The sequence below is a fragment of the Clarias gariepinus genome, chromosome 14, assembly GCF_024256425.1.
Source record: "Clarias gariepinus isolate MV-2021 ecotype Netherlands chromosome 14, CGAR_prim_01v2, whole genome shotgun sequence".
NCBI classification, from domain to species: Eukaryota; Metazoa; Chordata; class Actinopteri; order Siluriformes; family Clariidae; genus Clarias; species Clarias gariepinus.
Genome location: NC_071113.1, coordinates 31,469,263 through 31,487,586, shown reverse-complemented (window position 1 = coordinate 31,487,586; position 18,324 = coordinate 31,469,263). Strand labels below are relative to the sequence as shown.

Here is an 18,324-nt window from a genome sequence, read left to right as displayed (position 1 = left end):
CTGGCCTCCCAGGAACTCCTTAAATGGCTCTGAGCCAAATCAGCCGAGATCATCATTCATGGATGTACAGCCTTCATTAAAACGTTTGAACCGTTCAAATGTTTTACTGTGGCTAAGAGTCTCATCATCGCATTGTACTTGAAATAAATAACTAAGTTATGAGTGATTGATTCTGATTCAGAGTGGATTCTGATCAGCTGAAACCCAGAAAAGATGTCTGACTATGTCCCGCCAGTCTGTGACGCTGCTTAAAGCTATGTGATAAGGTACCTTCTGAAATCTTGCGTCTTTCACAATGATCAGAAACAGATTGATGAATCCTGTGCACTTTAAATTTGGAGAAGTGAAGATGTTGTGTAACTTTACACTGAATGTGTTCCACTGAAGGAACAAGTGTGTGTCCTGGCCATGATGACAGTCCATATATGGTCAGGCACAAGGCAGAGTTACACTGAATGGGTCACCAACCCAGTGCAAGCACACACCAATTCACACACGTAATAATCATACAGGAATGCCAATCAGCCTGCAGAGCATTTGGCCTGTGGAAGAAAACCGGAGAACCAGGAGGAAACCCACCATGATGGAGAAATGCAAGCCACAGAGGTAAGATTTGAGTCCCGCCCAAATCAGCACCCCGCTGCCCTAGTGTTGTTATTAGGAGGAGCAGCAGTAAATAGTTAGTCTAAATAGGATGATGAAGATCTTGCAGTTTTGAGTAGAATACTATAGAAACTGTTAATGTGGGGAAGACATGCTGTTCATACTAAACCCTGTGCAATGATAAGTGTTTATGAATCTTATCTAAACAATCATACAAATACAAAATCATACAAATTACACATTGATCAAAAACCCAAAAGAACCGAATGCAGAAGAGTGTTTAAAAAGTTAACACCACCTGCTTAATATTGTGTATTTTCACTTGTGCCACTATAACCTCTGCCCTGTCGAGGCCTGGACTCCACTAGAGCTCTGGAGGTGTGTGTGGTACCTGCTGCTGACGGCTTGGTGTCAGATACACGCACACCTTCAGAGCTTTTTATCAAAATATATATATATTTTTAAAGAAATATTTGTGGACACGCATCCAGACTCATTTGTGGTGTTAATTAGTTTTTCCCAGCTAATTAGTGTCTTAGTTAGCTAGTTAGTTTTGTTAATTTATGTTGTCTTGGTTCAGGAGGAACTTTGTTTTGTTTCACTGTGTACTGAACTCTATATGATTGAAATGACAGTAAAATCCTACTTGACGTGACTTGACCAAAGTCGCTCAAATCTTTATACTTGCTCATTTTTCTGGCTTCCAACACATCAACTTTGAGACCAGACTGTTCACTTACTGTCTTATATATCCCTGATTTACAGGTAATCAGTCTTCTTCAGCACTGGAAAAAAAATAAACTCTGGAGGAAAAAAATTCCACCTTGGCAAAAAAAAAAAAATTCGAGGCACCACTTACACTCGTGTCCACTGCACAACACACTGGTGGACATTAGTTAAATTACCCAGTTACCCCTATCACAAGTCACTTTAAATATATTACTTTCGAGCATATTTGCACACCCTCTGGACGTTCTGTTATGAAGTCACTTTAAACACTTTAAATATGTGACATTTCTGTTTATATTATATATTTACCTTCATTCCCACAAATGTCCATAAACTCTATATCTCTGTATTATACAACTGTTTCTTATTTTTGATGGAGTTAATTATGTGCCAAAATTTAACAAACAAACACAATCTGCTTTGCAAAGAAAAAAAATCAATTTTCTCACAAATGCAATGGAGCAACTTCCTCTTCCAAAACAGCAGATGGCGCTATCGGTCAATTTACTCTATTCTCCCGAGACCTCAAACAACGTGTTTATATGGTTTACCCTTATGTCCCAGAGGAATATGAGTGGGGAACAGTTTTGAGGTGTCTATTATATATCCAGACAGCCAGACATATTAACACTCCACTATCTTTAGGATAGAGCCCTGTAGGGGAATAATACAGTTATATAAAACCACAGCTGCTTTTTAATTAACTATTGAATTATTAACTATAATTAGTGATCATATCTACATTTAAATAATCTGTTTCTGTGGTACAATCATACATTGTAGACAGCTGTTGCAGCGCCAGGTGTAGATACAGTAAGATGCAGGAATCATTGTATTAGACTGCATGAAATTTATGAAACTTTTTACAATCTGGTTTGTGATAGAATTTTGTCTGTAATTCAGTATGTTTACTGTTCATTTATAGCTTTTTTAGTTAATTAAATTGCAGCTGTGGTTTGATATAACTGTATTATTCCCCTACAGGTCTCTATCCTAAAGATAGTGGAGTGTTAATATGTCTGGCTGTCTGGATATATAATGGAAGAGGAAGTTGCTCCATTGCATTTGTGAGAAAGTTGATTTTTTTTTCTTTGCAAAGCAGACTGTGTTTGTTTGTTAAATTATGGCACATAATTAACTCTATAATTATCCCCCCCCCCCCCATGCGTCTTCTTTTTCTTTAATTTTTTAGCGGTTGGCAGTCAGTCTTTAGGCGCATTACTGACCCCCGTTGGACTGGATCGGTATTACACGGTCAAGGAACAAGCTTTTAGGAGCATTGCTGCCACCTGCTGGACTAAATCGGCAACGCTGAAGAGTCTAGTTTTGCGGGAGCTCGCGAACTTAAAAAAATTAAAAATAGCTTAATTTTTTTTTGCCTCTCTTTTTTTTTTGCTTAGCATTTTTTTGCCTGGAATTTTTTTTCTTGCCTGGCATTTTTTTTTGCCAAGGTGGAATTTTCTTTTCCCCTTAATTGTTTTTTTCCCACCCATGTCCCTTCAGGGGCTCCGTAGCAAACAACACACGTCTGCTGCACGTAAATATATCGCAGTGAACATTCAATGAAACATTAATAATGGCAGTGATGAAGTCTTTTTATTATTTATACAACTTGAATAGATCAGGATTGTTATTCCTCACCGTCTTTATGTTAAAGTGGAACCGTCCCCGGTGGCGCGCGGCGTGCCGCGACATTCGGGAATTTAAATAAATGTGTTGTGCTTCACTGAATATCCGCCAGATGGCGCATGGAAGGACTTTATCTAAAAGCCAGACCAAGTACAACAAAGAATTGTGTATAATTACTACATTAGCCTAAAACAATATTGTTTCCAATACTGAAGCAAACATTAATTTACTTTTCCTTTACAACAGATCTGTCATGATGAATGTGTGTATATGTGCTTCATATTATTTTCACATGATGAAATGAGATGCCCAAATTCATGCTGTAAAAGTTTCTTATATATTTTTTGTAATGTTTTAACAGGGACAAAACAGTGAAAGACATGGCAATGTCTCGGTTTAAATGGTGTTGAAATTAATTTCCTGATAGTAGGCTATCTGATAGTCTTAACTATGCGAATGTCCTGATTCGTGAATATGCCAACATATCTTATTTAAAACGTAAAAATGTGTCGACATCATCAGAAGACATGAATGAACTATATATATTATATATGTTATCCCATTAGACTGTATATCCTGTACCCAGACGAGGATACAGTACATCCAAATGGCTCGTGTCTGCTAGAACCCTTTAGTACCCTGTATCTCCTCTCTCCTGTCCCTCTTCAGGTCCCTCTGTGATTGACATGTTAATGATGGTTCTTTTGATGTTCGGGACGCAGCACCGTTTAAATGTGCTCTCTTCGCTAAGAATAAAGAGAGATCTTCAGACACCATGCCTTTGGCGACACTCACTACCACTTTGTCGAGCTCCTTCCAAAAATCTTCTTTCTCCTTCACATCACATCCCACCTGTGGAGCGTATGCACTGAGACATTTATCATGACATCACAATTCCCAGTTTCACACTCACCACTCAGACTCTCCTCACTTCCACTACACTCTTGGTTTACTCTTCCCTCAGGATTTCACTCCATTTCTCTTATTATCTACACCATGGTAAAGCAGCTTGAACCCACCTTCAATGTTCTTAGCCTTGCTTCCATCCCACCTGGTCTCAAGCCTATGCTCATCTTCTCACTGTAATTTTGGAAAGTAAGTATAAACATCTGAAAGTGTTTGTGTATACCACCGCTAGACGCTGCTACACTACAGACATAACACAAGCCAACTGTTGGAGAAGCTAGATGAGCTTGGCTTGCTGCAGGGACCAGACCTCCAGACCTCCAGACCTCCAGGCATTGCTTGATGCTGAGGACCAGGAGAGGGGATGTTGCAAGCAATGTGTGAGAAGCCAGGAGTGTGGCAGGTAAGCAAGGCCTGGACCACATCAGAGTCCAGTTCACCCTGAGTCTAGAGAGAGCCGTGATTTTGTGTCGTGATTCATTAACAAAGTTCCAGACGCCACTATTCAATTCAATTCAATTTTATTTGTATAGCGCTTTTAAGAATTGTCATTTTCCCAAAGCAGCTTTACACAATCAAAAGAATTATTTAAGTGTGTATGGAATGTGAGTGTGTGTGAAACAGAATGATCAGATCGTCCCTGATGAATGAGCCGAGGGGGCCGAGAGATCTCCTACCAGAAGCGGGGCACCAGGATGGGTCAGACAGGTCCGGAGGGCAGAGGCAGTCTGGATCACTGGCAGCTCAGGAACGACATGTGTAGTTTGAGAAAGAGTGAAAGGGGGAGACAGGAGGAGAGAGGAAAGAGAAAGAGGGGGGGAAAGAGAAGAAGAGGAGAGATGGCAGTTAGGTATGGTCACAGTCACACAATGTATAATGTGAATGTATATTAACTGTAGAGTGCAAGCAGAGACTCCGGCAGAACTAACTATGACAGCATAACTAAAAGGGAGGAGCCAGAAGGAAACACAAACATGAGGGGGAACTGAGATGTAAAGCAACCAATCACCTCACCGTCAACAAACCTGAGTGATCAATGAGAGTGAGGAAGACAGCATCCAAACATACCAGTTCACCATAATACTCTACGTCCATGAGTCCCCCAGATCTGCTTCTTTACCTAAGGCTAATCTATTTATAAAAATGCTTGGCTAAATAAATAGGTTTTTAGCCTGGACTTAAACACTGAGACTGTGTCTGAGTCCCGAACACTATTTGGAAGACTATTCCATAATTTTGGGGCTTTGTAAGAAAAAGCTCCGCCCCCAGCTGTAGTTTTCATAATACGCGGTACTGACAAGCAGCCTGCATCCTTTGATCGAAGTAGGCGTGGCGGATCGTAAGACACTAGCAGTTCGCTCAGGTACTGCGGCGCGAGACCATTTAATGCTTTATATCTCAAGAGTAGTATTTTAAAATCAATGCGAAATTTCACAGGGAGCCAATGGAGTGAAGATAAGATAGGGGTGATGTGCTCATATCTTCTGGTTCTAGTGAGGACTCTCGCTGCTGCATTCTGGACTAGCTGAAGCTTATTTGTGCATCTAGCTGAACAACCAGACAGTAAGGCATTACAATAGTCCAACCTAGAGGTGATAAAAGCATGAACTAGTTTTTCTGCGTCGTTTAGCGACAATAAATTTCTTATTCTGGCAATATTTCTGAGGTGAAAGAATGCTATCCTGGTAATATTATCTACATGTGCTTCAAATGAAAGGCTGGAATCAATAATCACACCAAGGTCTTTCACTGTTGCATTTGATGGAACAGAAAGGCCATCTAAAGTTACGGTGTGATCAGAAAGCTTACTTCTAGCTGTATGCGGTCCTATGACTAGAACTTCTGTCTTATCCGGATTTAGCAGAAGGAAGTTAATTAGCATCCAATTTCTTATGTCCTGCACACATTGCTCAATTTTAGTAAGCTGTTTTTTCTCATCAGGTTTTGCTGAGACATATAACTGTGTATCGTCAGCATAACAATGAAAACTAATACCATGCTTACGGATTAGGCTACACTCGTTATGTTACTATAAAGAATTTCAAATGTATTAAATTTGTGTTTGTGTTTATGTATAATAGTCAGATTATCGTTGTAAATAACTGCGACGCCTCCTCCTCTACCAGTTAACCGAGGCTGGTGTATGTAGCTGTATCCAGGAGGACTAGCTTCATTTAGAGCTACATACTCGTCCTGTTTAATCCAGGTTTCTGTTAAACAGAGTATATCAAACTCCTGATCTGTGATAATTTCATTAACTATAACTGCTTTAGATGCGAGAGATCTAATATTTAACAGATTTAAATTTAAACACTATTCAGCTAAACAATCATGCCATGTTTCATGCCAACAACACAGTTTTGGGCGCTGAGGCTCACGGTGGTGGTGTGTCTGTTCCTGGTGGAGTTTTTGACTGTTAACATAAGATGCAGGCATTTTTCTAAGGAATTGCTCTGTGAACTGTATGATGTTACTGCAAAACATCCCGATGGTCTGGAATGGCTTTTAATCATGTGAATCTTGTGAGGTCAGTGCTTATGAAACTCCTAAATGCAGTAGACCCCTCATCATGTCTCTAAGGGTGTTTTCACATCGGGGCCCCAGGAACGTTTCCAAGAACACTTGAGTCCAAAGTCCGGTTCGTGTTGATCGGTGAGTACATAATCGTCCTGCACAAATCAATCGTGGTTGGCAGTGAATGTCCATGACTTTGGGGGGCGGAGCTTCTGGAGAAGCCGGGCTGTATTAGTTTGGCCTCTGAGTTCAAATATCACCAACATTTTACTGCATCGCTGCCCCTTTAAAACCTAAAATGATATTGTACGTATTACTTCCGTATATCAGTAACACTGTATATCCCATAGGCATTTTAATTACAAATGATAATCTCTGACACATTGTTCGAAGCGTCTGTCTTTTAGCTCAGATAGAGAGGAATTTCCTGAAGTCAGCACAAGTACAAAGCAGGTTAATGAATGCAGAGGTGTGAGTACAACCGGCAAGATGGCCGGAGAAACAAAAATCAGGTGACGTTGTGACGTAGCTGCAGAAGCTCTATAGGATGGTGCCAATACTTTTGAAGCTGAAGGGGAGAGACAGGAGGGGCATGCAGTGTTTGTGTGGAGAGACAAACACAGGCTAGTTTCCTAATGGCAGCTACTGTGTGTGTGTGTGTGTGTGTGTGTGTGTGTGTGTGAGATATTTAATATCACATTGATAGATGGGACGGATGGAGGAGAGAGAGTTAGAGAGTAGGGCAGAGAGAGGGTAAGGTGAGAGAGAGATGGAGTTAAAGAATGATAGATGGAAAAACAGGGAGAGCAAGCGAGTAGGAGGAGCAACTAAAGTGTGTGTGTGTGTGTGTGTGTGAGAGAGAGAGATCAGTTTACCACCATGACCGGCAAACACAACAGAGTGAGTGTAAGTGTGTGAGGACGTCTTTCAAAGGTGTGCACGTTTGTTTGTGTGTGTGTTTGTATGTGTGTGTGTGTGCGTGTGTGTGTATGTGTGTGTGTTGTGAACAGTATCTAAGAACTAGCAGAATCAGCAGCATGCAGAACATCCCAGAAGAATGGAGAGAGACAGAGGAGAGGAAGACATCAGATGGAGGACAGATGGATGAGACAGAGGAGTGTAAGACGCTGATGATGGAGCTGACTCGTCTCGTCCAGAAGACAGTAAGGAACAGCAGCTGGTGGGACAGGAGAGGACTGGACTGCACCATCCTGGCGTCGGCTTTCATCAGCCTGCCCACAGGTAACACACACACACACACAAACACACACACACACACACACATTCATTCATACTCTTTCCTGTGCATTATTATCCAACACAATTACACACAATGCAGACAGCGGTGGCGTCGCTTTTATTTCTGGGTGTGTTTGGGGGGTGGGGGGTGGGGGGGGGGACTTCGAAGGGCTGGAAGGAGGTCACCTGATACGTCTTATTAAAGTTTTATGCTAAATATTAGCAAGAAGAGTGTTTTTGCTGAGGATGTGTTATACACACGTGATAAATCATAAAAGAAATCTGCAGAATAATAATAATAATAAAAATAATAAACAGCTTTTATGCTAATTACATTATGTTTAATTATGTCAATGATTTATTAATAATTACAATAATAATAGTGTTAATATTTTATCCTAAATAATACTTAACCATACTTTAACACTACTACGTCTAACAGTTGCACTTTTTTTGCAAACTTTTTTTTTGTCACTAACCTCTCCATGGATGTGTTGAGCTCAGCTTTCTGGGACACTGGGACACTCCCAGGAACGCAAAAGGGAACCTTATCATGTCAGAGTCTGAAGTCTGGGGTGAAAAGCTCAGTACACAAAAGGTAAAAAGGATGGTGACGTTTTTGGGAAAGTATTCCCAAGGGAGAAAAGAAATCAAAGAAAGAGCAACTGATAGTTGAAGAAAGGATAACAGCATGAAAAAAGAAGAAGAAGAGAAAAAGTAGCACAAAAATGCAAATATAATTTACAAAAAGTGGATTGTGTTGTATAAGCACACAGGACAACGGGAAGTTCAAGGACATAAACTACTGCAGGTTCCAGGATCAGTTCAAACTACCGTACAAGTTATCGAGAAGTGGAGCCACTTTGCTCCTGTCCTCCTCAGCTGAGAGGAAACTGGTTCTGATGGTCAGGGACAACCCAGGAAACACCAAAGCACAGGCCTGCCAAGAACTGGAAGCTGCTGGAACACCAGTGTCTCTGTCTCCAGTCAAACCAGCTTTATATCACCATGAACTTCGGGTTGACTAAAGTTTTCAACTGATCACATAGCCTTCTGAAGAAAAGTTCTGACCAGAGGTGTATTTGGAGGAGAGTAAATGTGAGGTGTTTAACCCCAAAAACACTGTCACAGCTGTTAAACATGGTGGTGGGAGCATCAAACACACAGGGGATGGATAAAATCATGGACAAACAAGTTATTCAGGGGAACCTCAAATCATCAGCTAAACGAGTGAAACTTGTATAAAATTTTAAGTTCCAGCAGGACAATGACCCCAAACACACATCTAGTTGTGGAATCGATAGTCGGCTCATCTTAACCTTTTGGAGCCTCAGCGTTAAAGAGCATTTGTGGACTGTGCTTAAAAGTGTTAATCAAACAATTCTGTCCAGGTGATAAAGTGTTAAAATATTTAACTATAATTCTGCAAGAAGTTTGTTAACGGCTACCAAATGCATCTGCTTAAGATAAATCCTTCTGAGGGACATTGAACTAAATATTAAGTGTGCTGTAGGATTATTGCTGCAGGACGTGCAGATTACGTTAATGGTGTTTTCAAATTTCCCATAGTGTGTGAGTGAGTGTGTATATGTGTGCCCTCTCCAGGGCGTGCCCCGCCTTGTGCCCTAAGTCTCCTGGGATAGGCACCAGGCCCCCGTGACCCTGAATATAGGATAAAGGGGTATAAGTGAGTGAGTGTACAATAATTCTGCTCCAGATGAAGAACAGCTGAAAGACGTTCACTGGATGGAAGCTTAATACTGTCCAGACATTCGTGGTTATGATTAGCATATGTAAACTTCTGGTCACAACTGTAGTTATAGGTAATGTTGATGCACCAATCAAACAAGTTACAGTTACAGCATTTCATTACAATTACTTAACGCTCTTGTCCAGAGCAACATCCAGAACTGGCACCTTTTAAGTACAATATAGAGATGAGCTATGATGCAGGTCATCCCTGTATCCTAAGAGATGCCATGTTTAGTTGGGCACTGCTAAAGCATCTGAAGAGATACAACCTCTCATGATGACCCAGCACTGAGCCTTGAGGGATTCCATGAATTTATATGACTGTCAAAATATAATATAAATACTGTACATAATAAATGCTTTTGTCCAAACCAAATATTTTATTTATATATAGCATTGTTTCATCTTTTAAAAGCAACTATATAAAATCTGTACCTAAGTACAGCCTCCCCATCTTAGGACCGTATTTACACACATTGATGGAGCAGGGTTTACCTCTATCACTGTCTTTCTATCTCTTCCCGCTTTCTCTCTCTCTCTCTTTTTCTGTCCCCTCTCCCTGTCTTTTTCTTAGCCTTCCTGCTCTTGTCCTCGTCTCAGGTATGTTACTTCCTGTTGGGTTTAATGCTGATGGGAGTGGCTCATGCTGTGATAACGGTTAAGGGAACTCACCTGGCCAGTCATGGAGCTCTGAGCGACTCCACCACCTGGAGAGAGTTCTGGGCCGTCTTCTTCATCGAGGTGAAACATTCTAATTACATTTCAGTAGCAAACTAAAAATACCATAATATTATTATTTTTTATTTTGTTACTCACAACGGGAAACTTAGGCCAACAGAAATACATAAAATATAACATGTAATACAGTGTCTTTATGATAATATGTGTATGTTATGAGCTAGCATTACACTGAAAGACATGACATACCGTAGCTAGCTAACCTTATTTAACATATCTCTTATATGGGGCTCACAAGGGTTCTTAAGTACATCACTTTCTACATCCGTTTCTGTTCAAAGTGTACATGTAATGTTTTTCTGCCGTTTTGTTCTTGTTCTTTATCAAAACACAGCCCATCCTTCTTTCCTTCTGAATGACCCGGGCGATAACACGATCATACAGAAGCTCCTAATAAACCCAAAACGACACCTACAGATTGCGGCTCATTCAGCTATACCCACTACCAGCTAGCTAAAGGTTACACATTAAACACTGCCGGCATTAGTATGCAAGTGTGACTGATAAAACCTCCTGCTTTGTATGTTTCAGGTGTGTGGTGCGTTCACAGCCAAAGCAGGTGTGAAAGCACACGTTAAGATGCACCACGCCCACACTAACGTGATTGGACTCGGAGACTCGAGCACGTGGAAGATCCCGTTTCTGCCCAGAACTGTTTATCTTTTCATTGCGCCGCTTGCCGTACCAATTATTACCCCTATAGTCGCCATGGGTAAGCACAGAAAAAAAGGCGGGGTTTATTTACAATTTGATTAGCCAATCACAAACTCGACTATATCCTGTTTAGCATAATAATAGTATGTTAGTATATATATATATATATATATATATATATATATACAGTAGCTAGCATGCACGGCTACGTTCTTCAGCTACGCATACAATCATTAGTTCAGCTAGCAAGTTTGGCTCAGATGTGTTTGTAAAACATTTCTGTGTGTGTGTGTGTGTTGTAGGGCAGCTAAAAGGCCAGCCTCTGTGCACAGCAGTACGTACGGTGTTGTGTGTGTGTGTAGGTGTGTGTTCTCACTATGTGCTGCTGCGGTGTGTATCGGGGTTGGAGTGTAGCTCAGCGCTCCTGGTGATGCTACTGAGCAGAGCCATGTTCTCTATTCCCTTCATTCACGTCAACATCTTTCAGGTAAGATAACACACACACACACACACACATACACACACACACACACACACAAAACATAAACTTAAACCTGATAGCACAGTCTAACTTATTCCACCACAATAAATGTAATTAAAAACAGATAAAAGTATAAAGTGTCACTTTATAATAAGTATAAAAACTCCTGTGGTGTAAGAGGAATAAAACAAAAGCTGTTATAGGAAATTAGCTTTAAAGAATCTGTAAGGAACCTGAGTGTACTAATTCCTTTAGAGAGCATTTTGTCCATGTTATGTATTATCACAATAACACTGTGACGATTTAATCTGTGTTGTGATTCTATTAGTATCATGATTTTATAAGTATCTCTGTAACTACCCAGGTCTCACAAGGGGCAGAGCCGCGCAAAAATACTCAAATTTAAATTAAATCTAATTCAAATCAAATTCAAAATTCCAATTTTATTTGTTACATACACAGTCATACACAGTACAATATGCATTGAAATGCTTATACGACCGCCAGTGACCTTAAAAAATAAAAGCTTATACATAAGAAATAAATATGAATAAAAAGAAATACGATAGAAAATAAATTAAACTAGTAAAATATACTGTACAAATAAGGACATAATAACAATATAGCAAAATATAAAAATATAGAAATTCATATAAATTTAGAAATGACTTTGGGTGTGCAAACATGCTCAATAAGTGACTTATTAAAGTGTCTCATTAAAGTGACTTATGCAATGGTCCAGAAATGAAAATATGAATGTGTCTATAGTGGCTATGAATGCCAAGTCAATGTTGGATGTTAAAAAAGATGTTATTAGTCCTGTGTTGTGATGTGGTTGAGAGACCTTATCGCCTGCGGGAGGAAGCTCCTCCTCAGTCTCTCTGTGTTGGCCTTCAGGGAGCGGAATCGCTTTCCTGACCCCAACAGAGTGAACAGTCCATTGTTGGGATGGCTGAGGTCCTTCACCATCTTCCTGGCCTTGGTCCAGCACCGCTTGGTGTAGATCGAGTGCAGGTCAGGGATCTCGGTGCGGATGATGCGCTCAGCTGATCGCACCACCCTCTGTAGAGCTCGTCTGTCCTGCATGGTGCTGTTTCCAAACCAGGTTGTGATGTTTCCCGTCAGGATGCTCTCTATGGTGCAGGAGTAGAAATTCCTGAGCACCTTGGACAGCAGTCTGAAGTCTCTCACGCGTCTGAGGTGGTAGAGACGCTGCCGGGCCTTTTTCACCACGGTGTTGATGTGACAGGACCATGACAGGTCCTGCGTGATGTGAACACCGAGGTATCTGAAGCTGTCCATTCTCTCCACTGGGCTCCTGTTGATGACGGGGGTCTGGTAGTTCCTCTTCTGCTTAGTGCTGAAGTCCACTATAAACTCCTTTGTCTTGCTGACATTTAGAAGGAGGTTGTTCCTCCGGCACCAGTTCTCCAGATTCCCAATCTTCTTCAGGTAGGCCGACTCATCGCTGTCAGAGATCAGGCCCACCACAACAGTGTCATCAGCAAACTTAATGATAGTGGTGGAGTTGGTAGTGGCCACACAGTCATATGTGTACAAAGAGTACAGCAGGGGGCTCAGAACACACCCCTGGGGGACTCCAGTGCTGAGAGTGAGGAAGGCCGAGACATGTCCGCCCATCCTTACTGTCTGTGGTCTGCCAGTTATGAAATTAGAGATCCACTGAGATGAGCTGAGTCCCAGGTGCTCCAGCTTGGTGGTGAGTGTTGAGGGAATTATGGTATTAAATGCTGAGCTGTAGTCGATGAAGAGCATTTTAACATAATTCCCCTTCAGAGTGTCCAGGTGAGTGAGAGATATATGGAAGACATAAGAGATCGTCATCTGTAAGACGAGCATTGTAATCTGTGTGTCATCAGAGGTCATCAGACTCATAGCGATCTTAAGGACAAGGGAGTGTAATAAGACAACACAAGCTTGTGTGTTTAGTGTAATCTATGTCTCTTTTTGGGGCAAAGAAACAGGAGGAGGTGCAGGTGGTGTAATACAAAATAAAAGTCTTTAGATTTTCACTTTCTGAAATTCTCTAATGGTGAGCACACACAGCTGTAAACATCAGCCCTGAACACATACAGTATCCAAATACAATGCTGTTATTCTTTTATTTTTATTATTACTAGTTTGATTTCTTCATAAAGCACTTTTGACTAATAATTAGGAATAGAATTAATATAGAAAAAAAATTAAGCATTACAGATTTCATCTTATTTAAAGGTCAAACTCTTTTTCACAAATGTTTTCCCTCTCTTTCTCACAGCCGTTTTCCCCTCTCTGACCCGCTCTAGCTCCGGCTGAATGTCTAACCCTGGCTCTGGTTCATTAACGAGAGAAAAGAACAATTCACGCCTGAGACTCCCAGCGTGAGACTCAGCCCTCAGTGTGTGGGGCCGTGTGCTGATCCCGTGTGGTATTTCTGTCCATTTATGCTGATCCTCTAAAATATTTGTAACTGTTTGAGGAAAGAGAACATTTTTCTTACAGAATAGAAATCAGAACAGAGCTGACTCTGTTACCCATGAGAGTTTTTTTTTCTCTTCTCATAACCCCAACTGAAGAGAACAACCGAGGGTCAGAGCACAGAAACACACTTCCTGGGATTTACAACAGTAAATGTAACTATAAACGTATAAATACATATTATTTAATAAACAGATATACAGTAAAGACTGGCCTCGTTGGCCTACAAGCTCTCCAGAACCTGCTCATCTAATAGACCGTCTGCTTCTCCAGCATGAGAGATGTATTTACTTCCTCAACTAATAATATCTTAGCTGGACCTGGACTCATGTTCTCATGGTAGGGTTCTCACAGTTGTCTTTTTTAAGAAGGAGCTTTAAAGATTCCATCCTTCCATCCATCTAGAAACCTCTGTTGTCTAGAGACTGTGGAGGCCAATGTTGATCATTATATGTATTCCCATTCTGTACGATAGTGGTAGGACCTCCAGTTAATATTCACACACTCAAACACACTACAGTCAATTCGGGAACTCCAAATAATCTAATCTACTTGCCTTTGGACTGTGGGAAAAAAACAGAGACGTGGAGGAAACCCACCAAGCACAGGAAGAACATGCAAATTCCATGCACACAGACCTGACACAGGAATCTAACCCATTTCAAGGTCCCATATTTTACTATTACTTTAACAAGTTAACACGGACCTCAGAGCTCCTCCAAAATGTGTGTGTGTGTGTGTGTGTGTGTTAATGCTCCAACTAAATTTTCCCTTAGATAAGAGATAAATGCTCCGGGTGAGCCACGCCCCCAAACAAGCCAGGGGAGGGGCTCTTCTTCTTTATATTAGGTGGAAAAACTAATTCCCATGTTTAATACTGGGTCAATACACACATCAAAAAGAAATTTATCTAATGGTGAATTTTGCATAATAGATGCCGTTTAAGGATAACTTGAGTGATCCAGCCTGATGAAGTGAATCAAGAAGTTTATCAAGTCATGTTCGAGCCACAGACTTTTACGTTTGGTTACGTGTAAAAAAGAAGCCCTGTAGATGACGCTGGAATAAAACAGGAAGCCGGACGTGTCCGGGGTTTAAGACACTGACACAGAGTTTTCTTCTTCTTCTTTCTTTAACTAGTCATCTGATCATCCTTTCTTGTTTTTGTTTTTTTTGCAGCATATCGGGTTGTCGATGTTTTCTCCGAATTGTCGGCCCAAGCGTATTTACCAGATGACCCACGGTGTCCTGAACCTGCCGCGGAACCCGCTGCTGGACTGGACCTTCGGCCACTCGCTCATCAACTGCCACGTGGAGCATCACCTGTTCCCTTCGCTGTCTGACAACATGTGCCTCAAGGTGAACGTGCTCCAGCAACGGGTTCTCCTGAGTCAAGAACCAAGAATGCCTCATGCTTACGTGGTTCTGTTTGAAATTTTGCACTACTATATTTAATGTGTGTGTGTGTGTGCAGGTGAAGCCGATCGTGTCCCGCTACCTGAAAGCCAAGGCGTTGCCGTATCAGGAGGACGGCTATCTCTCTCGTCTGCATCTGTTCTTCCACAAGTATCAGGAGCTGATGGTGTTCGCTCCACCCATCACTGAGCTGGTCGGGGTGCAGTGACCGAGAACCACGAGAACCCGCACAGATCCTCAAAGCCAAGACGATACATCCCATCTAACACACACACACACACACACACACACATATACACACACACAAAAACACACACAGACTTTAAACACCACAGCTTTTTCAATGAACGCACCTTGTGATGGTGATGGAAGTTCTCATGCCAGATAAAGATCTACCAAAGACCCAGGGAACATAGTGTGTATTAGTGAAGACAAGCTCTAGAGGTACATATGACACAAAAATAACCCCCCACCCTCACCCTTAAACCCCCCACCACCCCACACACTCTCAGTAGTACGGCACTGACTTTTGCTGATGCTCTTTTCGTAAACACCGTAAGGTTCATTTTATTTTATTTTACTAATCTAGGAGTTTTTAACTAGCGCTCTTTCAGCTTAGCAATATAATATAAACAAATATAAATCTGCACTGAGACGACTTTTAGCTGCAATTTAAGTCACTTTGCTTAACTAAACTAGTGTAATCCAGTATGCTAACACAGCTAGCGATGATGATGAAAAAAGCTGATAACTCACACACTTTAAAAGGAGCAAATTAAGACCTTTTCTGATATTTTATGCTAATTAGATATTGTGATGTCAACGTGATGCTACAATTTTACACATAATTGTCTCTAGTACATTTCTCAGACCAATTAGTCTTTATTTATTATTTATCAGATATTCAACCTGCAGTTTTATCTAAATGTTATTACTTAAAACCAAGAACATTTAACACAATTTTTTAAAATGCAAGTTTAATAAATATATTATTATTATTATTATTATTATTATTGAGTCTGTGGGTTAACCAGCACCTCCAAGCTGCCCCTGCTGAGCCTTTCTCATGCGTGATACATGATATTCGGTGCTCGTAAACCAAGACTTGTTCGTTTTCCAAGTCAAAATTAATTTAAAATCTTTGCTCGTCTTGTGAAACACTCGCAAACCGTGTTACTCACAACCCGAGGTTTCACTGTAATATTAAATGGAGTCAGGATTCTGCAGTATAGAGTGACTTATTCTTATTTTGAGCACAACTTGAGCAATATGATGAAATTAATTTTTTTTTTATATTATTCAACTATACAAACATGGGAAAGCAAAAAAAGGTATACCATGAATAAGTACAGAGATGTGTTTTTATAGTTGTTTTCGGTTGTTTCTGTGACAAATACTACTACTATTACTAATAATAATAATAATAATAATAATAATACAAACAATTGGTGAGACTAACAATTTTATGATGTCATTCCCATATTCCAGTAGCCATAACACAAAACGTCTGTGTGATGTCTGTACCCCGTCGACACACACCAGCAGGATGTCCATATTACCAGTTGTTTTGTTGTTGTTTTTTGCGCGAGTTTTAAGGGATAAACTAGAGTTTAAACACTATACGTTGTGAAAGTCATCATTCTGCCTACTTCTTATGTATTTCTGTATTTTCAGTTGGACAGGCCACACCCACAAAACATAATTCATACTGTAGATCAATGTAATGCAATCTGCTTATTTCTGCATCACACACACTCGGAGCAATACACAGTGAAGTAAGTGAAGCACAAACTAAACACTGAGCTTTTAAACAAGAACACATATTGCTTAGCGGGCAAGAATCAGCCAATTGTAGCGCACGTGCAGCTAAGAGCTAGGCTAACTCTGCTAACTGAGGACGTGAACACATAGGAGTACATTTTGGAATGTTGAAGCTGAAGTTTTTGAAGTTTTTTTTAAACACTGCTTGTGATATATAATAAACATTAATCAACATGAAATGAAATGTGAACGTCTGGTACTGAATCGTAGTTTTGCGCACACACACACACACACACACACACATTACTGTTCACTGGTTTGGGTTTTTCATTCACTGAAAGCACTTCGATGGAACTCGTATACAGTATATAACATATCATGTTATTATTATTAATAATATTATTATTATGATTAATAATTATACTTTGCAGGTTCAGTTTTTGCCTTGGGGTCTGTGTGGATGGAATTTGCATCTTCTCCCCGTGCTTGGTGGGTTTCCTCTGGGTACTCCAGTTTCCTCCCACAGTCCAAAAACAAGCAGCTTTAAATAAGTGCCGTTCCCAGGTTCCCCCTAGTGTGTGAGATTGTTTGTGTGTCCTGTGACAGATTTCCACCCCATTCATTGTGTACCCAACCCAGTGCCCCCCTAGGATAGACTCCAGGCCCCTGCGACCCTGTACAGGATAAGTGATATACAGAATGAGTTAGACAATTAATCATGCTAAAAAACTTTATAACAACACAATAACTTAGAAAAACACATTTTGCTTTATAATTTAGTGTTACAGCTTTACAACATTATATGTACAACATACTGCAACTATATACTTACTAATATAGAACTTTATATAGCTAACTTTACTCAAGCTACAAAAATGACAACCTTACGCCATGATGATATTTTTGCAGTTCAACATCAACTTTTCAACAACAGCTTTTCAACACACTGTACCAGAAATCCTTATGTTCTTCTTCCTTTCTGATAGTTAGGAATAAACTCTGTCCTAGGGTTCTGCATAGAAACTATGAAGGTTCCTCCAGAGGGACATCTCAAGAACCTTTCACAGTTCAAATTTTTCATCTTTTTTTTTTTTTTTACATTACACTCTAGTTAGTCTAACCTTTTGATTCAATTATTTTTTTTACGTTTTTTTTATTTTAGATATCAGAATAATGTAGGGAATTTAAGGTTTACATAGATGATATAAAATAAACCAACGTGTTGTACAGAAATAGACTTTTTATAAATCTCTCAAGTGATAAATCTGATCTCTTAACCAGTAACCAGCAAAGTGTTGCTTTACGCTGCACAGTGGTCACATCTGCTGGTGAAACACACTTACTGCATCATAAAACCCCAGAACAGCAACACCGTACAGTGGGGACAGTGAGGACAGTGGGGACAGTAGGGACAGTGAGGACAG

At 40.4% G+C, this 18,324-nt stretch overlaps 1 protein-coding gene across 1 annotated transcript; it reads left to right on the top strand.

Moving 5' to 3' along the window:
• The first annotated feature begins 7,091 nt into the window (after positions 1-7,091).
• Positions 7,092-16,547, top strand: fads6 (fatty acid desaturase 6). The gene is made up of 6 exons (XM_053512304.1): positions 7,092-7,623; positions 9,947-10,113; positions 10,642-10,822; positions 11,067-11,251; positions 14,903-15,082; positions 15,198-16,547. Exons 1-6 carry the CDS (start codon positions 7,371-7,373, stop codon positions 15,345-15,347), a joined length of 1,116 nt encoding a protein of 371 aa, XP_053368279.1. The 5' UTR covers positions 7,092-7,370; the 3' UTR covers positions 15,348-16,547.
• The last annotated feature ends 1,777 nt before the right edge of the window (positions 16,548-18,324 follow it).

Bases quoted from the DNA above. Each gene is read 5' to 3' on its own strand.
- fads6 (XM_053512304.1), top strand. From the start codon at position 7,371: ATGTGTGTGTGTTGTGAACAGTATCTAAGAACTAGCAGAATCAGCAGC. The intron at 7,624-9,946 runs GTAACACACACA...TCTTTTTCTTAG, and splicing joins TTTCATCAGCCTGCCCACAG to CCTTCCTGCTCTTGTCCTCG. The intron at 10,823-11,066 runs GTAAGCACAGAA...TGTGTGTTGTAG, and splicing joins TACCCCTATAGTCGCCATGG to GGCAGCTAAAAGGCCAGCCT.